At 40.8% G+C, this 25,339-nt stretch overlaps 1 protein-coding gene across 2 annotated transcripts in view; it reads right to left on the bottom strand.

Moving 5' to 3' along the window:
- The window catches only part of sardh (sarcosine dehydrogenase), a 29,606-nt gene extending 5,266 nt beyond the window's left edge, over positions 1-24,340 (bottom strand). The window contains exons 1-18 of one of the 2 annotated variants that reach the window (XM_026339936.1): positions 24,245-24,340; positions 22,956-23,145; positions 22,555-22,691; positions 22,083-22,261; positions 20,827-21,006; positions 20,517-20,640; positions 20,235-20,335; positions 18,713-18,817; positions 16,598-16,727; positions 15,672-15,758; positions 12,262-12,352; positions 11,906-12,047; positions 8,188-8,271; positions 7,924-8,037; positions 7,343-7,481; positions 4,943-5,056; positions 4,368-4,515; positions 755-848 (exon numbers count right to left, since the gene is read on the bottom strand). In XM_026339936.1, coding sequence (XP_026195721.1) covers positions 755-848; positions 4,368-4,515; positions 4,943-5,056; positions 7,343-7,481; positions 7,924-8,037; positions 8,188-8,271; positions 11,906-12,047; positions 12,262-12,352; positions 15,672-15,758; positions 16,598-16,727; positions 18,713-18,817; positions 20,235-20,335; positions 20,517-20,640; positions 20,827-21,006; positions 22,083-22,261; positions 22,555-22,691; positions 22,956-23,140 — 2,154 coding nt within the window. In that variant the 5' untranslated portion in view covers positions 23,141-23,145; positions 24,245-24,340. Of the gene's footprint in view, positions 1-754; positions 849-4,367; positions 4,516-4,942; positions 5,057-7,342; positions 7,482-7,923; positions 8,038-8,187; positions 8,272-11,905; positions 12,048-12,261; positions 12,353-15,671; positions 15,759-16,597; positions 16,728-18,712; positions 18,818-20,234; positions 20,336-20,516; positions 20,641-20,826; positions 21,007-22,082; positions 22,262-22,554; positions 22,692-22,955; positions 23,146-24,137 lie in introns of both variants that reach the window. The other variant, XM_026339935.1, reaches the window with a different exon arrangement.
- Positions 24,341-25,339: the final 999 nt, after the last annotated feature.

The following is a 25,339-nucleotide window of genomic DNA, read 5'->3' as shown; positions in this document are numbered from 1 at the left end:
AGAACACAGGCGAGGAAAAGAGAGAAGGAGACGGAGAAAGTGTCTAATGAGCTTTGTGGGAGCAGAGGGCAGAGAGAGCTCTGTTCTCACAGCAGTGCAGCCATTAAAATGTCACCCAGACAAGGCCGGCAAACCAGCTGGAGCACAGCACAAGCAACTCACGCACACACACAAATATTCCTGCAGAGCTGTGAAGAAGATGCTGACTGCAATCACTGGAGCGGTGTATAATTCATGCAAGAGCAAGAGTGTGTGTGTGTTTGTGTGTGTGTGTGTGGACATACGGGTCGCTGCATGTGCCGGTGCAGAATGCTCGTTTTTTTTGTTGTGGGGCCAGAAACACTGTAGAGGTCAACTCAACAATCTGAGGCTACATAACTTATGGCATTATTGTGTTATTGTGAAATAAATCTAAGTAGAACTTTTAGATTGACAAACACTGTGTTGATAGACCTCATGGGGCAGAACTAGAAAAAGAAGACGGAAAGAGGTAAGGAAGCCCGAAAAAGTAAGACACAAGGGTGCCTTGAGAGATGCCCTTTGTCCCACACTGTCTGCTGGCTGAACCTTTGCAGTAATAAACCTGTTTCACTCAAGAGCTTATGATTTGCATGGAAGTATTTTCTAATTAATTGGATTTTTTTATTTAATTCGCACTGACAGGGTTATTTTGAAGTCGACAAATATACCAGGTCCAATTACTCTAGAAAGGAATTGAGGCAGCGTGTGTGTGTGTGTGTGTGTGTGTTCTCACCTTATGTCCCGCTGCGTTGACAACTTTGTGGGTTGAAAATGGGAAAGCTTCATTGCTCAGGTCTGTGTCCAACACCTCCTGAAGTAGTTCTCGGCTGCACGAGAAGAGAAAACACAGATTATAAAACGAGCCAGTTATTTGTCAATTTGTCAAACATTATTTATTTATTTTTTAGATTTACACCTATGTAATTGGCATGTTTCTCACATCACAAGTAATATTGGCACTGGATAAATTCTGGAATATTAATATTAATTAACCAAACATCTTAAATTAAAAAACTACAGCGAGATGTGTTATATTTGCCGTAGAAAGGTACCATTTCTCAATCTCCTTTAAACACACACACACACACACACACACACACACGCTTTAAATATCAATATTACATAAAGATGAGTCAACAGTAAAAAAAGGACCAAGTTTAGCTTACTTTGCTACTTGTACACTTGTATATTTAGGAGTGGGCAGGTAGAGAATACAATGCACGAGGCCTGTTCTGAAAGATATTTTTGCAACTGTGTGGCATCGAGCCAAGGTTGACGATATTTAGGGATTTCGGGTTTGGGTCACGTTTGCGTATACATGTTTGTGCATCTCTGTGGGTGTCCCGTTTTAGAAAAAGCACTTGACGTGGCCGTAGTCGGATGTAGAAATATCTGAATAAAACATTTCTTGCATATATGCCTGTGTGCATGCATGCATGTGTGTGCTAGGATGATGCACAGGCTGATATTTTCTTCATGCCCAATTTCCAACTTTGCTTACTGAACTCAAAAAGCTCAAGAGGAAGGCCAATTAGCTATATATAATCAGTAAATGGTTGTGTGTGTGTGTGTGTGTGCGGTAAAGGGGGCTTGCAACCACCAATTTGTTTCATTGACTTGCCACTTAACTCTGGCTTTCAGCTGTGGATCAGAAGATGGATACACACACGGCTCTCTTAGAGGATGTCATATATTATAATTAAGGTTTATAATTACAAAGCAGACCGAGCAAGCGCCGGTTTCCTCCTGAACATGCATATTCTCTCATCAGAGAGAATATGCATGTGTAGAGTTCCCCTCTCCAGAGAACTGGAGACACCTCTGGGAAGGAAAAACACAAGCACATTTCCATAAATGCTGTAATTTTGCTGCTCCTCAAGCTTTAAAGAGATCAATTTGCTTTAAAGAAAACAAAACCCAAACATTGGAGGGTTGATTTTCTGCAATGCCTCGCATGTGGCAGAAGGGGCTGAGAATCGTTACAGCGCCGTGCAGAGAGAAGCAACACAGACGCTAATGTTGTTTATATTACCAAAGCACACACACACACACACACACACACACACACACACACACACACACACACACACACACACACACACACACACACACACAGGAAACATCAACAGATGCAAACACGACAAGCAAGACACTCTGCAGCTGAGTGCACTTTGGATGCTCTAGAAAACTTAATGAGCTCCATAATCAACATCATATCATGTGTGTGTGTCTATAATGAAACACACACACACACACACACGCACACCCAGAAACATATATTGGGCCACAGTTACTGACGCACGGATTTCTGGTTTGACGTAAGCTATAAAAACAGAAGGGATAGAAAAATCTGACAAAGGGGAAAAGGACACTGAGAATAGGTGATTGAGCAAAAAAAAGGCAGGAGTGGGGAGAGGAAAGTGCGAAAGAGCTGGATAAGATCTACAGAGACATGAGGAGAAACAAAAACTTAGGAGAGAGGAAGATGAGAAAAGCCTCAAGGAGAAGAAATCGACACAGCCCACACAGAGAACAGAGTGGCCTAACCCTGCTGCTGGAAAGAGAGAAGAACAAAGACAGAGGGCAGAGAGGTGGGGAGTAGAGGAGGTGAGAGGGCAAGAAAAAGATAGACGAGGAGTTCAGAGCATGAGATCAGGAAGAGTTACAGGCCCGGCTCACTCTCTGAGTGAAGAACAGAGAGAAACTGTAGGAAGAAGCAAGAATAAAGAAAAGCAGCTGGGACTAACTCCTCTGTCCAAACGCAGCAGCACCACCTTCAGCAGTACATTTCTCAAGATGAAGAAAGCCGTGTTTCTCAATTAAGAGGTCAAAAAGGAATACATTGATATTTTCAGTTAGATGATTTCTTTTTTTTTTTTTTATTTAAAAAAACAAAAAAAACAAACACAAATAGCAAAACCACAAAACTGGAGTTTAAGAGAGAGAAGGTAGGGCAATGACAAAAAACCAATAAAAAAATGTCAATTAAAAGATGAATCTGGAAAAAGTCTGCAGCAGAAGAGGAACCTTGAGAAGTAACGATAATCTAAGAATTAAAATACCAAACGTTCACTGGGTGAAATTCTTGCATGGAGGATTTGCTGCTTTTCAATATATTGTGTGCTATTGAATAAGGCATCTTTGCTATTTGGAGTTTTCATTCGACAAAAGAGGTCAACATTTTTTTGGGAACGTGAGATTAAAAAAAAATAATACAAAAAATCTGACATTTTACACACCAAGTGGTTAACTGAACAACATCCACCCACTATCTAGACCACTTTTCCTTTTAAGGGTCATCAGGGGCCGGAGTCAGTCCCTGCAATTATTGAGAGGCGCGGTAGACCCTGAATAAATCGCCAGTCTACACATAAATCAATAAAGTGAAAATAACTATCAGCTGCAGCCCTGTGCAAATTGTACAGTTCTAGGAACCCACACAATGGAAGCTGCTGAATGAACAAACCCAAGAGCAAGAGCTTTTCAAGACCTTGAAACAAGTCGGCAAAAGGCTAGATACAGAGCACTTCCACACAGAAATCCAGTGTTTGACAGCATTTGAACAGGACGCTGCTGTTATAACCTAATCCCTGCTCGCTCTCATTTAGGATCTAAAATCTTTATATCCCTGCTAAGCCATAGAATGCATTATGAGACAAACTATGAATACTTTACATTAGGTAAACAGGGCTTTTAACATTTAGTCCTTGTGTCAGTCCACACCCTAAGCTCATGTGAAGCTCTGAGACTGAAATGTACAAGCATGGACTGTGAGAATATAATATTTGACAAGCATATAATAAACAACAACAATAATACTACTAATAATATATATACTAAATAATATATATGTTTATTCTGCCCCAGTTTGGAGCCATTTGCTGCTGCCTCCATCAGATTTAGTGACAAGTTATGCCAGGTAGCAGAAAACACAACTCCTGCTCTGAGAAATCTTTATCATTATCACTCACCGGGATAAAAAATTGATTTAAATTTACTTTGCAGGGTTTATAGCATCATGACAAAGCTAAAGGCTGCATTAAACTGCAGCATTAACTCTGTACCTAACTGATTCTGTCTCCAGTTCTCACTCCACCTCTGTCCCTGCACTAACCCCTTATGCCTTTGGCCAGTACTTGAGAATTACCACTTAACCTGCTCTCCTCTTATTGATCGAAAACCTCGACATTTCCCAACATCTTGTGTCCAAGATGTGAATCATATCCCGTCTTTAGATCAGTGACTTAGCTTCTTCTTTTCTCCTCTCCACCACCCTCACTCACACCTGAACATATAAATCATGACAATGTCTCTTCTCTTCCTCTTTGCTACTTTTCTTTCCCCACCTCTTGGGTCCCTGGATGCTGATCATCCCCATGTCCTCAGAGTGGTCTGTCAGGTTGCAGCGGAAACCTTGGTCCTGAAGAACGGTTCTAATGTGGTTCCAATTGTGTTCTGCTACAGCACCTCCGATAGCCAGGTAGTATGCATCACCTGAGCAAATGTGGGAGAGAAAAGAAAAGATTAAAGGAAATAGGAGAGGAACAATGACGTACAGCATACTGAGAAAACTTCTCATTTAATCTCTTATATATACTGTATCTAAAAATGTTATCTGAGCTCTTGGGCTGCAAATTTCTTAAATGGTGAAGGGATAAAAGTATAGAAAAAGTAAAAGGTAAAATAAATAGAAAATGCAACAACAGATCTGATTTTCAGAAACAAATTGGCAATATTGCTTTGTACTGTATTGATAAAACATAAGAAGAATAATAGACAGACAGAACAATAAATACAGCAGAGCAAAGCAACAATAAAGTCAAAACAAGAGACAACAGAATGACAGGTACATCCAGCAACACATAAAACATAACAGTATGGCAGGTAAATCTGAAATCAAAACACACACGCGGTTTCTCACCGTTGGATTCTGGTGCCAGTGGCAGATTGGCAGCACCAGGCTCCAGTCTGCTCACTGTCAGGTCAGACTCAGTTCCCCCTCTTTTATTCAACATGCAGGTATACACTGTGGAGCCTGAAACACACACACACAAACTATTTGTGCTGCAAACTTTGTAGGCAAATTTCAAAGTATGCAGTCTTTTGGAACCAAGCCCATAAATAAACTCAAGTCAATCTTCTTTTTGGAACCGATTCTTTGCCAGTACCTGTGCTCACGTGTGACTGTCTGTCTGCTTTCCTGCACCCCGTCCTTGAATACATATACATTTTTAATAGACTCAAGTGTGTTTACACATATTTCATGAATTTGTTGTTTTTAAAGGGAAAATCATGATCGACCTCTTCCTTTAAGAAGTGACAACATTAAGTTTTTAAGTAATACTAACCAAGGACTCAACTCAATGATGAAGCCCATTAAAAACCACAATGACTAATGAGAACATCACTTAACAATATTCATAATGATGCCATCTTCATAATAATTTCCTTATGAGTGAAGTCAGTCTCTAATTACAAGAGACACAAAATGATAACACGTCTGTCATCCAACAGCCACAGGAGCTGATGGCTTCAGTAACATGCTAATCTGTGACAGTCCCTCAGTCATCTCTAATTTGGATGAATAATTGATGTTACGCTTTCACTCTGTCACTAACATTAAATAAACTTCTGTCTAAATGTGTTAGCAAAACACAGGTTGGTCTCAGAGAATTAAATAGTCTCATCTTTACAGTTGCTGTGTGTGTGAGATCTGCAAGCAAGAATCAAAGAGTGATAAAGAGTCGGAAAGAGCAAGGCCAGAGCATGCGTCATCTACCGAGTATTTGTCCTGTGTTTGCGAAGCTGCCTCTACAGGTGGGGTGAGGTCTGGCTGTTATAAAGACTGGAGGATGATGTAGCTCAAGAAATCAACAGACAGGCTGCAGGATTAAATATTATATTTAAAGGTATCACAAAGGTAAATATACTGTTTATTGGCGTGGTGATTATTCAACACTAGCTGCACAACTTTAAATGAGGCATTCACCATTTTGACGGGTGAGGTCAACATCATCAAGTCCATTAACAGGTCTTGGAAAGTGGGAATGTGAAATGTGTTGTACAGTTCGATAAATGCCACAAGTCACCTCACTTGTGAGGTGACCTGTAACCTGCAGCTTGTATCAGCTTGAGGCTAGAGGCCTGAGGCTACATTAGTTGGTAACTTGTACTGACAGAGAATGACTGTGGATGAGGTGGGTTCCAGGTTTTTACAAGGAAGATGCGTGAATGCATGTAGTCAAAAACACAATTGTCCCTGTCCTTGTTGTGCTCTTTTACAGGGTTACTACAGAGATTTAGTGAGGCACTTCAATTACAGTAGGTTTTGAATTTTCATTACCAAGACACATACTGCTAAAGGATGGTAAGAACCGAAGCAGCTGAAGCTCCTTAGCGAGTCAAGTGTTAAGACTGATGGAGCCGGCATCATATCATATCATATATAGCCAAACATACTGCATCTGGTTTGTGGCATATAATCCTAACTCAGATACAGTATTTTCCCTTTTTCTTCCATTTTTTTTTATTACTGTAGGTACACAGGACATAAAAATAGTTATAATATTCTTGTGACATCCATCTTAGACCATTTATATTTTAACAAGTCTTGTGGTTCTCTAGTATCTAGTTTAGTTTTCTAATAAAATTGAAGGAAGCTATGACTGCAGGTTGCAGGTACTCCTTGTGGTGCAATAAGTTCCACATTTCCCATTATGCAATCAATAGCACATTTGTTGATGTTTACGATACAATACAATATGATTTACCATTAGCTCAGTAATTCAGGAGACGTAATACAGCTGCTCTCTCCATGACTACTAAACTAGCCTTCCTGTGGGAGCCCCCCTTCAAAGCCCAGACATGGTTCAAAATTAATCTGATAGTACATGTTTTATTTAAAATGTTTAGCGCATTCATTCACATCCAGCAGAGCGGTGACCTCTCTGATGACTGCAAACAACCCATAAGGTAGGAACGTGAGGGAAGTGTATTTTGAGCTGTGCCCATTTTCACATCTCTGCAAAAGTGTCACAGGAGAAAGGATAGCTGGGAATTAGCTGGTTTTATGTTACAAAATACTTCCTTATCAACTCTTTTAAGAGCACTGGGCGACTGTACACTGGCATTTAGAGCTGGTATTCAGGTTTTTTTTAGAAGCAGCAGTTTTTCCTCATGTGCTGGCATCTTGTTTAGCCTCTCTGTACATACTGCGTAGCTGCCCTCTTCACTCTGTCAATCTTTTCTCCCATCTGTCTGTGTCTGTACATTTGTTTGTGTATGTGTGAGTTTTTTTTTTTGCCTAAGCAGACACACTGACCTGGCTTCTTGTTTACGTCAGCAGTGAACAGCCAATCAGCTGCCTTCTTGGCATCTGGTCCAGTGAGATAGAACTTCCCAAAGTAGGACATGTCAAACACAGCCACACCGTGTCTACATGAGAGGCACTCATTCTTGATCTGCATTTGAAATAACAATTACAACATTCACATCCACTTAACATTAAGTCTACACCATTTTGTCCTTGACTGAGAAACTTTTCTTAGATGACTGTACTGTACATTGAGCCAGTTCCTTGAAGGCATCATTCATCATGGTGATGAAAATGAAGTAAATGAATAGTGAGGTTTTGACAGTAAGGTTGCTCCTTCTCTCTTGATGATGTGATGTGTACTCCAAGCTGCTGAATTACTCTCAATCTCCTTTCTGCACCATAAAGCTCACTGACTGTACTTTCATCACTGTCTGCTGTCCGTGAACGCTATTTCCCACGAGGACACATGTTCCATAGCCTCATGGGAGGCAAGAGAGGAAGTGACATGCAATCTATTGAATCTTGTTAAACATGTAACTCAGATACACACACACACACACACCTCAATGTCACACTTTGTATCTTACCACATCATGATGTGGAGGGAAGTCAAAGGTGTACTCTTTGCTCAGCAATTCACTGTACTTGTAGTTCACGTTCTTCTTATTTTCATAAGCCCCGTAGAAATCATAGTTTTTAACCTTTGCAATGACACAGACAAACAGTTAGAGGCTAATTAATCATTATGGTTTTACAAGTACAGAGAAGGATGTGGATGTCAACATGTGGATTTAAGTGACGTGCATGTGCTTGTCTACAATATATATTTCTGATGAAAGTGTGTGTCTCACAGGAGCACGACCATGTTTGTTGAACCAGCCAGGCCTTTCCCAGCCATGTCGCTCCTGGAAAACACAGCCCTGCTCCAACAGCGCCTAAGACAAACAATCAAACAAACAGTTTCTGTATTTAACAGACACAGAGCAAATCCTTTTAGCTCTCTTTTGGTCTCCACCACCTCCTGAGAAAATCATGTTGACCGTATACTCCTGCCATATGGTACCAGGCAGATGTACAATTTACTGCAGTGTCTAATGCAGCAGGAAATCAGACTGATGAGAATAATAGGACTTCACAGTCTTATTAATATGACCCAGAACTAAAAGACACTAAAATGCCAAAAAGAGTCAAGAGGAACTTCAGAGTCTCCTGGTAATAATTCTCTGTGCTTTTGTCAGTTGTAGCAAACCCTTTCACGCCGATGATGATCGACATCAAGTTGTTTGAACTCTAGTCGATATGAAAATAATAGTACGCGCAGATGAAAAACTATCACAACAATGAACAACAAATGAACTGGAATAAATGATCAAATGTAATCTTACATGAGAGGAATTGATGAGAAGTGATGGTAAAAACCCTCTTTTACACAAACCATTGCTAATACAATACACATGTTAATTCTTAATTTTCTTGTACAGCATTGAAATAAGATATTTCAATGCTCACCATCCTTCCTTGTTAAAATTGACAGCCACCCACAGTTGGTAGTTATGCTCTGCTATGCTCTCCTCCTAGCAGGCAGCTAGCTGTCTCTTGCCAAACCTTCCCACACTGAGCTATATTTACCATCCATGCTACCGAGGTGGAGAAAACGTGTGAGCAGCAATGTCAGAGATGGCCTGTTTGTGCTATGAAGTGAGCTTGAAATAAGCTCCTAAAAGTAGACAGTCTCATTATTTGCACATAGACAGCTTCCCTGGACAATCGAACCCTTTAACTACCTCTTAGCCACAACAGATGCCTCCTTGATTAGGAGCAGCAGCCAGTAAAGTAAACCAAAAGATCATTGAAAAAACAATAATTAGACTTTCGCAGTGTTTTTCCTTCTTTGCTCTGTCACCTCTACTTTTATCATAGGATCTCCTGTTGCTAGGTGATCGCCCATGACAAGTGATTAGCAGAGGTCTAATGGGCTTGTAGTGAGGGGCTGGACCAAACCAGTCTCCTGGAGACTATGCTTTGCTTCAAGATACAATCTGTCTACCTAAGAGCAGTTATTTGTATGTTTTAGTGCTAGTGTAGCTGGCTAGCCTGAAATCTGATGTCATAAATTACAGAGAACATCTCATGATAATAGCTGACCTTGGAATTATCATGCAAATTAAAGTCCTTTGTGCTGGATGGAAAAAGCTGAAATTAAGTGCTTTAAATGCTGCGCCGTCGTCGAACAGGACAATAGATCGGCTACAGTCACCTCAAACTCATAATGCATGCTAACACATTAATCTATGGAACCATTTCAGACTTTATTTGATAGCTTGACAGCTGAAAGGCAGACAGGAAACATGGGGAGAGAGACAGGGTGTGACATGCAGCAACAGTCCACAGACCTCGGCTGACATTGTGTTGTCGTGCACAATAACCATTAGGTTACCAGTGTGTACATATGTTTTACATTGGATAATTATATTAGAATACTTAAGGCTGAAATCCCAGATTACAATTAGATAATAAAATGTACTGATCTGGGAGACCAATGAGATCAAACTGCTTTTCTAATGGACTGCAGCAGACAGTGAGCAGTCTTACATTTAAAAACGGCGCAGGTGTTATGACACACATCGTACCTTTCCAGTGTGGTCTTTTTACAACACCTTAAAGCATCAGTTTAACAGACTAACTGACAATTTAACCACAGTGTAGTAAATCCTGCTACAGGTATAAACCTTTCATCACCATAGCTTAGTGTGAAGAACAACTACTCCTTCAGAAAGAACAGTTACAGAAGGTGAAGAACGATACACTGAAAAAGACTATTAGCTGTTGATTATGTTCCCTTTAGAGCAGTACAAAAGAATAAAAAGTTAGTTAAAGTATTTAAACTAATAACCTCCAATACCACAAGACTAAATCCCATCAATTATTTCAATTAATCCAAAATAAAGTCAATGAAATTTAAGACTTATACTTTCAGTGAGTAAGTAACATCAAGCCACCTTCCCTTCCTGCCTTTGTTGCATGTTACAGAGAAGAAAAAAACCTTTGGGAAATCCATTTAATTATGCATGAAAGGTGTCAGAAAAGTTCAATAAAACAAGCTCTGAGAAAACAGGACACATTAACTACAAAATACATCGACACTGCTGATGTAATTTGCGTGACAGTAATCTGTTGTGAAAACGTGCCTGCATGCGTGAACATAGGTAAAGATTGCAAGAGTAAATGCAGCCTGGAACAGAAAAGCACAGTTAAGTGGGTCATTAATGCATAACATATGGTGGTGAGGCCCATTAAGAGTTTGTGCCGAGCCGCAGAGAAAAAGGAAGCTGCAAGATGTCCGAGACCATGCTACCAAAGCTAAGTATATCATTTATAGCCATGCTGGCAGAGATCTGATTAATAAATGTAGCTGCTGGGGATAAGTTACATTGCTAACTGCCCTCTGGCTCAGTCTGAATCAGCTATTTGCTTTTTTATTTGACTGGAGCAGACAGGAGAAAAGAGACAGTGGTGGAGGCAGGGGCAGGGGAAAACTGACAGAAAATGAGAGGTTAATGGAAAAATAAACATACTACATTTTGGAATCTTAATTCAGATGTTCAAACCTGCACAATCGGATAATTCAGCAGCACTCTTTACATGTTAATATGCTCCACCACCACAGCACTGTCTCAATTAGCCAATCAGACACTGAGGTTAAGAGAGGGAACGAAACAGTGCCACCTCTTTTTCAATGGCACAACAAATAGATTGTAACAAGAACACAAAACGGATATAACATATAAATAGCTTGATGAACAGACGTGTGTTGATTTGATGGGGTCAAAATAAGGGAATTCCAGGGGAGAAAAAGTTGGATAAAAGGTTAGAGCAGGACGGGGAGTCGAATGAATGTCTGCAGGGGAGAACAGAGAAAAGAAATCTGACAGGTAACGGAAAAAAGGTGTGAGTCATACAACCTCTGAAAGTACAGGAAGTGATCAAAGATGGTTAGTCATGTTATATGGCAGAGGAAATGCCCCTGTGACTTAATGAGGTTTCATCCATGTTAGGAAACCTCCCGAGTATGGGTCCAGAAAGTTTCTCCCACAGATATGCAGAAGTAAAATGGTGTCTGTCTAAATCCAGAGAGACGCACAGCACTACCCACACTTCTTCACTGAGTAAAAGTCCAGCTTACCTGGGAGAAAGTGCTTGAATAAAGCCAAAGTTAGACTTATTGTTTTTCAGACCTAGGGAATATATATGGCATATGAGGAAAATATATATAAACAGGGTCTCTTTGTGTCTTTGGCTCATTTCTATCTGACTCATGACACAAATACTGTATAATAGTAGAAAAGGTTATAAAACCAATAAACTACTCCGTCTTAGTCCTTTGTATTCGGTTCTCTATACATGTACAGGCAAAAAAAAAGAGATTTCTTTGCCAATTAAGCATGTCGTGCCTCATCTTAAATGACTCATCAAGCCACAGATGAAAGGAGTCTAACTCACAAAAAGGTTAAAGTTGTTTCCTTGAACTCCCCAAGAAATCGGCACTGGTGATCAAACTGCCCCTGATACCTGATGAAAAGGGTCCTTCCTCATGTTGCGGCTCGCCAGTGGCTCATCAAAGGGGAACACCAAAGAGTAGTTTTTAGCATACGACTCGTGGCTGCGCTCTCTGATCCAGCGCTGGTTGTCTGTCAGCGAGTTATGGAAACGTCTGAGGCGAGATTCAAAAGATTAGCACTCATTAAAAGTCACAATCATCTAGACTTCATTAAAACTTTATTCTGGTACTCGCCGCCCTTTTATAACATGCTATTTGCAAGCTGAACACTATATAGTTGCACCAAACTTGTGAAGTTTCCTGTGGTAATTGGCACTAATCAGACCCTTGGTGTATTTTTATACAGCGTTTGCGTGCACTGCTGTACCTGATGTCATATCCATACATATCCTTTTCTGGCCGACCGTGAATGATCCAATGAGCCAGCTCTCTTCCGCAACCTCCTCCCAGCATCATACCTGACACAGAAAGAGGGAGAATGAACAATTCAGTCCCTTACATAAAACAATTTAAGTATTGCTGTTGTATTGCTATTGCATTTTTTTTTTTATTCCATCCCACTGTTAAATCATGTATTTAGCAAAAATGCAAAAAGAAAGAGAAGCAGCACACCAGAGCAAGTCTCAACCTTTGCCACAGCCTCAATATGTCATATGACCTACAGAGGATTGTTTTGACCTTTCTTCCATCATTTGACCCTTGCTCACAGCTGCCCCTGAGCAATCTGATCTCGTCAGCTGCATACAGCAGCTGTAGCAGTCCGTTAGTTTCAGGTGGACCAACAAGCCAACACTGGCAATTCAATATTTTATCAATCCACTCCCAAAACACCTGGGTTAATGAGCTCCTGCCTTTTAGCAACCCTCTCCTTGTGTCATCTTGCTGCTAATTTGCATTTATTATGCGTGTGTGTCTGTGTGTGCATATACACACTGTTGCATGTGTTGAGCGCAACATCAATATGCAGCATCACAGCCGCTGCGCACTTGCATCCCTCCATCTTCCCTCCATCTCTCACAGTGTCCCCTCTCTCTCTCCATCTCTCATGGCTTCATCCATTTGTGGGCACTGTCACTCCTGGGCAAGCCTGGGTGGACGGCTGAATGGCAGGATGGATGGATGGATGGGTGCAGGGGTAGTAAGGGACATAGAGGGAGGACGGTGAGAGGGGGATGACAGTTCTCCCAAGACACTGTGGCAACAATCAGCAAGGCAGGGTGGCACTGATAAATGTCACCTGAGATAACCACAGGATGTGCGAGTGTGTATCCTCATGCTTCCACACATCTCATCCACTCTGCCTTTGCGATTCCGCTTTCCTACCCTTCCCTCGTTGTCTCGCCATGTTAATGTTTGTTTGTGCTGTGCAAACATTTGTACCTTTCTATGTCTTCATTTATCATTCTGTTTCCTTTCTTCTGTGTACTTAATCAGAGCAGCCCAGTGAGCATGAGTATGGTGGAACAGACATTTAGACATTTCTATTTTTAATCAATCTAATCTCCAGCTACTCTCAATATTGTCAATCTCTCATTTAGTACATTGCTGGAGTGAGTTTGCAAAAAACAGAAACGGCTAAACTGGTTGAGTAAAAGAAAATTATACATACATACATATATATATATACACACACACCAGCATTTACAGCATGTACCTCTTTTAATGATTCCATAAATAAACAGAAATGTATGTCTTACAAGAAATTTTGTGCAGCATCTGACAACCTGACAAACTCACTGTGGTGTCAGGACACCAGGAAGCTATGCACAGTTGTTGTTTGACAATATGTAAGGTCTAGGTCTGCAAATCTGGGGAAATGAACATATTCACTTTCTCATCAAGAGAGGACACAAAAATACCTCAACAATAATGAAGTTGTTTTGTGTTTGTGTTTCTGTTTCCTCTAGGCATTTTAACTCTTCTTTAGAGACACCAGGTCCGCAATCATTTATCTCTCTGTCCTCTACTGAAGCATAACTGTAAGTAGATAAGGGAATAAGGTCTTGCTGTCATTTGCATCACTGTATCCTAGTAAAAAGCATTATGCCACTGAATCCAATGGTTTTTCTCAGGTGTCATTATGTACCGTCTTGAAAGCAGGCAATATTTAGTGCCTTATTTTGTGCTCATTATTGCGATTAAGAGCAAAAAGGTGATGCAGCTGGGTAAGATTTGCAGCAGTTAAAAGCAATTAAAGAGCCGTTCTAATCATAACAAATGCTGTGAAGGTACTCAAAGTTAAGAGTTCACCTTGATGGTCTTGACATTAAAAATAAGTACCTCAAAGTTGCCAGGCAACAATTATAATCAATGCAAGATAGCAGTAGCAGCAATTGCTTGGAAACCAAAACCTAGCAAGTAACAAGGAAACAACTGGAGGCATAAAAAGTTACTGAGCACTCAATTATAGATTTTTCATGTAACTCCTTCATACTTAACCCCATGATTATAGATTATCCTCCTCGTTTTTCCCTTGAGCCTTGAGCCAGATGAGCTCTATGTGTGTGCATGTGCTTTTGTGTGATGTAGTGAAAAAGACAAAAGGGGGGGAGGATGTGAGGAAAAGAGTGACAGAAAATCATAGTATGGTAGGATCCTTGTACTGTGTTTGTCAAGCAGAAGACAGACTATTCTTGCTGTGCAAGGCTGGTGCAACAATCCCTGATTATCAGGTGTGATGTCCGTGACACCACTCATTTCAATGAGCCTGGACCCAGCTTGATGCTTTAAAATACAGACAAGGGACAATACAGTTTAGTCCAGCTCCGTTAGTTAGTTATTATTTGTGTAAGAAGAGGGAAGCATTATCTTCCTTAACAAACTGTTACTCATTTTAGCTTACAAATTTGCTTTGTGTTTGTTTAATCAACAATCCCAAAGAAATTGACTTTACAATCTCACAGAGGAAATCACTACATTTGTTTTCATCTTTCAACTGATTAATCAATTTGAAAATTGTTGGCTATTAATTCCCGGTTCACAGACTCATGGCTTGATTACCTCATGCTGATAGTTGAATGGTGTGAAAATTCATAAGCAGCACAGGTCTAATGAAATAAGTATGAGGCAAAATGCCTGAAAAGGATCCAGCAGCTCAGCTCAGAAATGTATTAGTCTAATCATGGTTAACAAGACTAACCATGACCCACAGTCAAACTGAAGGACAGAAGGAGTGTGGAACGGAGAATGCAACAAAGATGGTGCACACAAACATCAAGGATCAGCCATGTATTTGCATTAGAAAAGTTACTTCTGTAACTTACTTCTGACATAGAAACAAAAAACACTATTGTATGTCCACGCTGCACCTTTTAAGCTCTTATCATAACAACTCTACAGTTTGATTCTGTAGATATTTGCTCCTGTGCAGAAAAAACAAAAGCTTCCTTTCAAACCCTCTGTTAATGCCAGTGGTGATTACTTTACCCTTTACGCCCCCTTTCTCTTTGTTTTTGTGATTGCTAAGATACTCACACTGCTCCCTGTCTAATGTCAGAGGTAACTACATCTGTGGGGGAAGTAATGGAGTGACTTGGGTTCTTGTTTATTAAGTGTATACACGGTATATGTGTGTGTGTGTGCAGGGACGCGGTAAAAAAATAAAATAGCACTCCATTATTCATCTGTACCTTGAGAGTGTCCACGGACTGGTGAAGGTGGGGTCAAAGTGTAGGAAAAACATTTTTCAGAAATAGCAAAAATTCACAAACTTTCGTGAGTGTAATAACAATCCCAACCACATTCTCGTGTCCATTTTGCTTCCACTGCAGCACTCACCAGCACTGTTGAAGCCACATCCCAGGAAGAAACCTCTGACCTCTGGTGCCTCTCCCATCAGCGGCTTATGGTCTGCTGTAAATGATTCTGACACAATCAGAAGAAGAAATATTTAATGCACAAACTGACTACAGAGGTGATATTTTCTGTCTAGCAATACCTTCACTCTCTCTGTCGGTGACATTTACAAGTGACTGCCATGTCTTTCAAGTCTGATTTTATAGTGCAACAAGTGATTGTTATCTATTTGTTGATAGGTATTTTATGCCGTCACTTTGGTCAGCCAAAACCTTCCAAACACCTCCTCATAAAGTAAAATCCAGTATGGACTGGACTCCACCACACACTATGACCTCAATAATAAACATATAGCAGAATTAACACCTTTTTGACAGTTCTAAACAAAACTGGGAAATTATAACCTTGTAAAAGTTTTATTCACAGCTGAGGCGTTGTATTAGATTGAATTGGATACATAATAAAGTGGCCGGTGAGTGTTTGCATCACCTGAAAAATCACACTGACTCTCTAAACCCCTACATCACACTATAACAATGAAAAATTCAATTCAATACTGAAACTCTTCAGGCTTCACTGCCACTGACCAGTTCAACTCAAGCACCTTGGCAGCACGATATTACCTGGACAAGAAGTCAGGCTTCAGCTAATCATACCACCTCATCTACAAACATGACACACGGTCTGCAAGTGTAGTTTATTCATGAGTGAGTGTAGTACAAGGGTGGTAAATAAGGTATATTACAGATGGGTACATTTCCCTTTTAAATTAGAAAGCATCCAATTTGAGAAGTGTCATGAAAGTTTCCTGCTCCCTGCTGTAGTGCATAATGTTATAAGGAGTGTGCACGAAGGCCTGCTGATTTGATGTTTCTGTGGAACATGTGTTTGTGTTTATGTGAGAGTACCTGGTCCACAAACAGTGGACTTGATGCCAGTCTGCTCCAGAACAGGAACCCTGTTGATTGCACCGTCAATATGTTGCATGAAAACATCCCAGTCCAGGTCAAACAAGCTGAATGCAAACTTATCAGACACCTGGGGAATAAAATACAAACACGTAACTTTCTTGTTTCCTATAAAGTTAAAAGCAGAAACATATGAAAGCACATGCTTTTCTAATACTGGCAAAGATGGCTGCCTTTGCTTTTTCTTTTTTCAACAAATACTGTCAGTTTTTAGAAATCGCCAGAGGTCGTAACTGCACACAAACATGGACTAGACTTATACATTAATGAATTCAACAGCAAAAAAATCAATACTGTTTAAAATGAAGTACTTTGGTGCTGTTACTTGCATACTAAGTTTGTGTAATTGTGTTATTTCAGTTAGAAATCATCCTTTTCAGCCAGGCCAAAACGTTGCCTTTAGCTCCTGCTACTCGTGGCCAGCAGTGCAGACCGCCTCGCCTTTCAAATTCTCCCCGCCTACGTTAATCTGGTTGACTCTGTGCTCAAAACTGAGAAGTCCAGCACACAAGCTTGTGTTGTGTGCAGTGATTTATCAGTCACATGCTCTCCCTATATCCTGGCACTGATCTGGCCATCCCTCCACCCAAACCCAGACTCTTCTCCATCTTGGCTCCTCGATGAGGAGATGCTCTTCCCACTTCTTTCAGAGGATGACTGGTTTTCTGAGTCATTGCAGACATATCACGTCAAAGAACAAGATTAACTTAAAATGTTAAATAAGATTTTCAGTTAGAAGTTAGAAGTCTGCAGTTTGACAGAGGAGCTAAGGGCATATTAAAAGACGTTCCACGTGGCATCAGTAGTGACACTTGGAGTTTGGTTAAGACTTGAATTTTATATGAATGTGTGAATTGATGGGAACTGCTTCCATGTGAACAAAGATTGTGCATTATTACAAAGCTCTGACACTAAACTAGAGCGTCTGAGGAGCAGCGTTTTCTTGTCCTAGACACCACACTTTTTTCCAAACCCTCTCAATCCCTCCCAAACCATTGATCCTCCTCATATTCACTCAGTAGGCATTGACTATTCGGTTCATCTCCCTGCTAATTCTTCTTCTTTTTTTGTATCTCCTCTTTCTTCATCTATCCGCCTCAAGACATCAAAACAACACGCAGCTGCCGACTGAGAACAAAAGAAGCTGGCTTTGAACCAAAAAGAAAATCCTCTATAAAGTAAAACCACTGTGGAATCTACACTTGCATGAAGTGAAACCAAAAGACAGAAAGTCACTCTGCAAAGCAAGAAAAGATTATCAAAAAACTTGTGTCAGTTACCCTTTTTCAGAGGCTGAGACTAAATGTTTGGAATTTTTTTGAGTTTCTTGGTTTTTATTATCAGGATAACTGACGTCCATCCTTCATATTTCTATGGCTTAAGCATGAACGGTAAAAAGATGTCTATGCATGTGATTGGAAGGTCTACACTGCACAGTATTAAAGGCATCAATCAAACAGGAAGAAACAAGGAGTTGTATGTTTTTCTTTAAGTGTGCACATATACAGGACAGAAAAACAGCGCGGAGGTTTGCCACCAAACTGGCAGCCCGGTTAACAAATTACCCTAAAATGTCTGTCTGTCCTTGACAAAAAGAACACATCCATTAAGGCCCAGTCGTAATGGAACAATTCAAAGGCTTCTATAGAAGATCAATGTGCAAAGTCAACCACCCATTAAAAGACTCAGTGTTTGCATGTACTGTGCAGTCACTGTGAGTTGGCAAAGAGTTGTTGGAGTCATTTGGCTTCACTCTCTTTTGAATTCTGCTCATGTTCTATTAGATATAAAATATCCAATGTGCAATAAGACACTTTATTTATTACTTATAGAAAAATACATAAAGCTGACGAGAAAGTAAAGAGTATATCAGCAGAATTAGTTTATTCTGCAGCCTAATTGAAGTATTTAATTTTATGTCAAACTAAACAGACATCACCTCGTGTCTCTCACTAAGGCACAGTCAATGCTCAATGTGAGCCTTCTGAGTCTTGAAGCCACTGACAGTGAATGTGATTAATTATTAATATATCATTAGACAATATCCAAGCTTACCTCATCCCAGAAGATGGGGTTGTGCTCGTAACCACCCACAGACAGAGCATCACCTTGGAGGCGCAGGTACACTGATGCATCGTGGTCCCTGACATTTGGCATGTTCTGCAAAAAGTGAAAATTAAAAATGAAGGATTCAGAGAGCAAAACACACATTTCTCTAAATACATAAAAGATTCTACTCATAGAAACACAATATGAATAATTTACTGTAAGTTTTAACTTGAGCTTTTTATTTATTATTTGTTTAGCCTTAAAAATCCCAAATGTAATGACAGGTGTATAATAGCAACTACTGAAACAAGACACAGACACAAACCAATGAAAATCAGACTTTAATAAGTTTGTCAAATAAAGCTAATCATCAGCATTCATCCAGTCATGAGCGCCTTTGATTCCAAAGTCAGCCGGCTCTCTGGGTACAGAAGCAAAGGACCACTGAACAAGCTGACATTTGAAAAGTGGCTCACTACATATAATAAAATAAACAAACTGCTCCTTTCCTCCGTCTTCTCTGCTGAGCACTGTGAGGCAGTAAACTCTACGCGATCAATACAGAGCACTGCAAGACACCTTGTCCTTCATGTTTCCACACAGATCAAAAACAAACCCCAGTAAATATCAGCAAGTCCGGGAGTTGTTTCATTTAAACCCACCACAGCACTGCAGGACTGAAAACACACCACACGGACAGCATGAGGTGTTTGACCTGGCAGGTTGCACACCCTGTTGGGAACCGATTTCCTGATGGCGCCCGAGTGTGCGAGTGCATCGTCCTGTGTGTGGGCTGATGTCTGTGTTCATGATGTAGCAGTAATGCTGGTTAAGCTGCTCTTAAACTACATAACACTGGGAAGCTCTCACAGCCCGTCGGGCCTCGAGAGGATGAGCATAGTTAAGCATGTGTACACTGACTAAATCTAACACACACAAACGATTCCCAACCATAGCCATCATGTGCACACTGCATACAGTGGCCCCCTAAATGCTCCTCAAACATGCATACAGTATCATCAACATGTATGTAATGCATGTAAAGAAAACATCTCCCAATCGCACTTTCGGTCTTCAACAAAGAAGCACACAATCTCATTCTAGCACAGACCAACAGCAACACCATGGGCTGGAGCATTGCAGGCTAAAATCTGCGTGGCAACAGTGTCCCCTGCTGGTTACTTAAACTTTTTTATTTTCTAAAATAAGTTAAATAAATAATACAGCCACATTAGCTTATAATAGAATTCCCCAAATCCCAAATTATAATGCAACCTTAGAGGAGAAAAGTCATTGTAGTCCAACAAACGTCCAGCCATAATGTAAAATAGAAGATTTATCCTCACACACGACATAGATAATAAACTAACTCTGTACTGAAACAAACAAAAGCTGCGCATCTATTGAACCATTCACAAAACTGTGCAGACGCAGCTTCGCACCACTGGTCAACGTGTTTATATTATGATACTCCGAAAGCACGGTCATCTCTGACCACATTCAAGCTGTTCACATATGACAGCCCTACCTTTATGCCTTCAATTCTCTCCGTCACCACATAGGCATGATGCATTGCAACGAGGGGAACCTTCACTCCAGCCATTTCCCCGAGCTTGGTGGCCCAAACACCTGCATGTAACACAACAAAGACAAAAAGATTCATACCACACTACATATAATCCCTCATAACTTGTCTATCTATAGCTGATGTGATGTGTTTTTTTACATCTCAAACAAAACCAGACTTCCTTTCACCTGTTATTTATTTGGCTCTGGAATGATTTGTTGTCTCATCCCATCCCAGACTCACCTGCACAGTTCACCACACAAGGTGTCTCTATGGTCCCATGGGGAGTCTCCACCGCTTTCACCCTCTTCACCCCGAGGTCATCTGTGCGCACTTGAATACCAGTCACACGGCAGTTCTCGATCACCTGTGAAGTTACACGGAGATACTCTAAGTGTTTTAAGCCAGATTCAACAAATCTTCATACATTTTCATAAATTGTTAAACTGATATCAAATGCTTAAATGCTATACACATAAAAAGTAGTTAATTGTAAAGTATTGGCTACTTTGAACCATCTAAAACAAGCAGTCAGCACATCAGTGCACATTACCGTGGCTCCCCTGGCTGAGGCAGCTCTGGTCAGGGTCGTACAGGTGCCTGCTGGGTCCATGGTGCCATCTTTCGGTACATAGAGGGTTCCATACAGGTCATCAACATTCATCAGAGGATACAGGTCCTTTGTCTCCGCAGGTGAAAGGACATGGGACTCAATACCATAAACTTTACCCAGCTAGAAATCGAGAGATATGAGGTTTTAGAAGTCATGGTCTTGACAAAGAAGGATTTAAGACGATTAGTTGTATCTTGTGCCTTCATTGTACAATAAATTAGATTTAAATTAAGATATTTAGGAACTTTATATTTAAAAATGTCTGACTCAGTAATCACTCAATGCTCAATACTCTTTTATGACAGTACATTAAATTTGCTGCTGCTGTCCTTGAGATACAGAGGGCATCACGACAACAGCATGTTAGCTTAACTAGGTTTCAACTGAGGAATATTGGTCTGGACATTTTTTTTTTTTTGGTGATTAGATACAATTTAACATAGCGAACTGGTTCTCTGAAGTGAACTTTGAACCTGGTACAATCCTCTTCTAATGGGGCACTTCAAGGCATTGAGCAATTACAAACCCAAATATCAACAGGACAATAGTTGAAAATCAGTTTCACCTCATTAATGCACAACTCTTAAAACCTGTTCATTTAGTCTAGAGAAGCCTGTGGTGTGCACATCGGTTTACAGTCGCCTACAATGTAGTGGACCCAATGACACCTGTCGCTATGGGAACCATTTAAAACCATAATGACTGCATCTTACAACGGATAATTATATTTTTAAATAATCTTGGTTCAATGCAAAAAGGGCCACTTTGACTGTATTCATTTACAGAAATACCACAAAGAATCAGCAGCCAGGTACAATAATGAGCTGGTTATCACAATGTAGCTTAGCAAACGTTAACCAGCTCGATCGCTATCTACATGCTAAGAATTCGTTATTAGTTTGAATGTTGAAAATATAAACGCCTCAAGAAAGTTTGGTGTTTGAGCATTTGTTGTGTTCGTTAAAGAATACTGCATCATCATTTTAGAAAATGCTTGGGTCGAAGTTTAATGCCGTTTTCTGACATTATTCTATTTATGGTGTAAAATCTGGCTCTCTTACATCACGTATAATACAATCCAGCCTATAACTGAACAAATGTTTTGTCCCACGATTGACTTCTAATCTGCATCTGTATATTATAGATTATAGATAATTTCGTCACAATGGCCAAAATCAAGCCATTTCGTTTCCCACCGACATGAGGCGTTTGTACTCGTCCAGTCTCTGCTTGTTGGAAGCGATGAAGAGTCCCCCGTTCTGGATCCAGCCTGTGTGCAGACCCGTCTCCTCTTCCAGGTCTTTGCTGATCACATTCCTGGTGTGGGCCAGGAGCTCCACCTCGACGTCGCTGGGACGGAGCTGCCACAGTAGGCCTGGGGAGCAGACAGACACATTAGCAGAAGGACAAAAATATTTAGACAGGATTGTATGTCCAGTACGTGAGCATACAAACGCACATCGGTAAGGATTTACTGTATTTATAACTAGTGATAAGATGGTTGAAAACAGAGTTCTTTGCTCTTTAAAAGCATTGGCTGAAATCATGCTTTTCATGCAGAACTCAAACAAATAATTTAAAAGTAAGAGAACATATGAGGGTCAATACTTCGGCACATCAAATAAACATACCCTCTTTACAACTGTCTATATTCTTACAGTTCGTTACCTGCAGTGTGCCAGGTGGTTCCAGCAGTCAGTCTGTCTCTCTCCAGCAGAACTACGTTGGTCACACCCATTTTAGCCAAGTGGTAGATAGTCTGACAGCCCAAACTGCCTCCTCCAATCACCACCACATCTGCTGACCTGAAGCAGGCGACAGAGACAGTAAGTGAAGCTGAGCCGATGCCACTTAAAGCTTATATCACTGACACAATTCACTGAATCAAGTCAACTTAAAAAGAAAAGCACTTTTTAAGGACTTGAAGAATTAAAAAGAAGCATGTTTTAGTATGTTTGATGAATGGAACTCACACCGTCTGCTCCTATACTGTATATGTCAGTACTGAAAGTGTGTCTTTCACAGCACATGCCTAAGTTAACATGCCATCTCTTCTCCACTAAGCCAACCTGGGTAAAGGTTTACTGGGTCCAGTGGAGGCTTGATCCTGCTGTTTGAGTGTCTTCTCATAAGGAACACCTTTTTCCCGGGTGGGCTCTGAGCTATAGGACCGAGTGCTTGTTCGACATATAGGAGCAGGAGGAGACCGCACTGCTGACACCATGCGTCGAACTGCACTCCTTAGGAAGGCCATCTCTCCTGCAGACAATCAGAGGACACAAAGGGTGAGAGTGATGTTGCACAGTGATAAAAAGTTAAAAGCATATAACATCGTGGATGAACTTTCTGGCTTCAGGTATTTGATGTGAACCATTAAACCACTTAAAATGCTAAATTCCACATAGTGTAACATCCAGATAAAACAAGTGATGTGATATATCATTATTAATAAATGTTGATTCTAGTAAGCAGCCACCTGCATTAATTAGTGCCCTAGAGCTCTAGCAGCATGAATACAAACCTACATAAAAACAGTGTAAAAGTAATATTGGAATGAAAACAAAATTCTTCTGAGCAGATCAATGTTCAGAGAGGAGAAAGGAGCTACTTTAACATGGTCAATGAATGACAGTATGGTAAAATCACTACTGGGTGAAGGGCTGCCTGGGACACCGAGCTGATGTTTGAACAGGGATCAAAACAGTTGAAGATCAGGTGCTGTGATCAGGAACAGCTCGATCCTCCTCCCCTCACAATACACTAATAATTAATCAAGTGACAACAACGTTGCTGCTCTGACAATCACAAACCTGTCTGGACATATTTAGGCTGAATATAAGAACTGGTTTCTTGTTTCCAACATCTACAACAACTGTGGATTTGGACTATTGATCATTACTCGTCCTCGATCCAGCTGAAAACGCAACCAACTTTTAATAGTTTGATGAAGAGAATTATTTAGCAAGATCACATCTAACTTTTCAAAGCCTGTTTCTGACACCGACTGTCACTGTACTGTACTCTATTGGGATTACTCGTACAGTATAACGCACATTATGCAGCGGTGCGTGCGCCACGTCCCCCCCCCAAAAAAACACGAACGCAGCTCGGATCAGCTCCGCGCAACAACGTGGCGTTAAACGCTGCTTGTGATCTCTGACATCGCCAGGCACTTGCACACAAGACGTTACCAAACCTGCACAGCGGACCAAACTATAGCTTTGTTGCATGAAGGCAGTTTCCACACTTACACTCGGTTCCGCCTGTTACGCACCGCGCGTACGCTCGATGCAAGTTCAAAAACAAAAGAAAGAAAGAAAGAAGGAAGGAAAACAGTTTGGAGTCGCGGGAAACAGACCAGTAGTTTTTGCACAGACACCCCGGATCTGCAGCTTAGCAGCTGTCAGATCAGCTCTGCACCGGTGTCAGCAGTTGTAGCCTACTTCCTGTGTTTGACCCTCCCCTCCCAGGGCGACCAGTCCAGCCAAATATGCCCTAGATGTGTTTGTGCAGGAGAGGCCAGCCCCGAAATTAGGTCAAGCATTTTAGGTGGAGTGCAAATTACAAAAACAACACAGGATTTCTGATTACTACAAAACATTTCAGTCAGCTAATTAATCAAACTTTACAGAAAGAAAGGTGAAGCATGTACATGACCCAACTTTTTAAAGGTTCTCTGTAAGGTCTTTTAGGTCCAGTCTTTTAATTATGTAATTGAAGAATTGTTAGGTATCATTGCATGTTATTGAGCAACCAGCCAAATAGTGACACAGTCATATGTGGTTCTGTCTTTTTATGGTGTTTGTTATATTTCAAATTAGTAATATGTGTAGCACAAAAATGCTATGGAAATAGATCCCCGCAAAAGTGTTTGTTCTATATTAGATTCAGAAATTGTGTGTTTATGTGTGTGCTGAGGGGATGTGAGGGTGGCAGCTGCTGTTGAAAGTCCTTGAGGTCCGGAGACCAAACCGAGCAGAAGTAAAATATCAGATCAGTGTTGGACGTTGTGCATCTAGAGCGTGTGTCCTGAATGCATATTTGTGGTGATCTGAGCCATATGCAGTTTCTCTGCCTGCCGAGTTGACCGCGTAAATACCCACCTCCACACTAACCAATAAGGTGCTGAGTTCTGGTTTTCCTCCTGTGACGGCCTCAGGAGGATCTCTCCAGTTCATGCAGCTTTGAGCAGGATCAGAGAACGCAGGAGCTGCAGCCTGTTTGTGTTTCTGCTGAAACTGTCTACAGCAGCCACTGAACTTTGTAGTGTTGACTTGGATGTGATTTGGTCATGTGTGCTGCACATCTGTCTGAGCTAGGCTTAAGCAAACATGGGCCTTATGCACATATAGTGTATGTTGTGATGCATTGTTAGCTATTTAACAGAGAGAGAATGGGATAGTGGGGGACATTTGTGTGTCATCAAGCCATAAAGAAATGAATGTGCTAATCC

The sequence above is a fragment of the Anabas testudineus genome, chromosome 22 (genome assembly GCF_900324465.2).
Source record: "Anabas testudineus chromosome 22, fAnaTes1.2, whole genome shotgun sequence".
NCBI lineage: Eukaryota > Metazoa > Chordata > Actinopteri > Anabantiformes > Anabantidae > Anabas > Anabas testudineus.
Note: the sequence above shows the minus strand (reverse complement) of the source record. Positions and strands in the feature narration are given on the sequence as shown.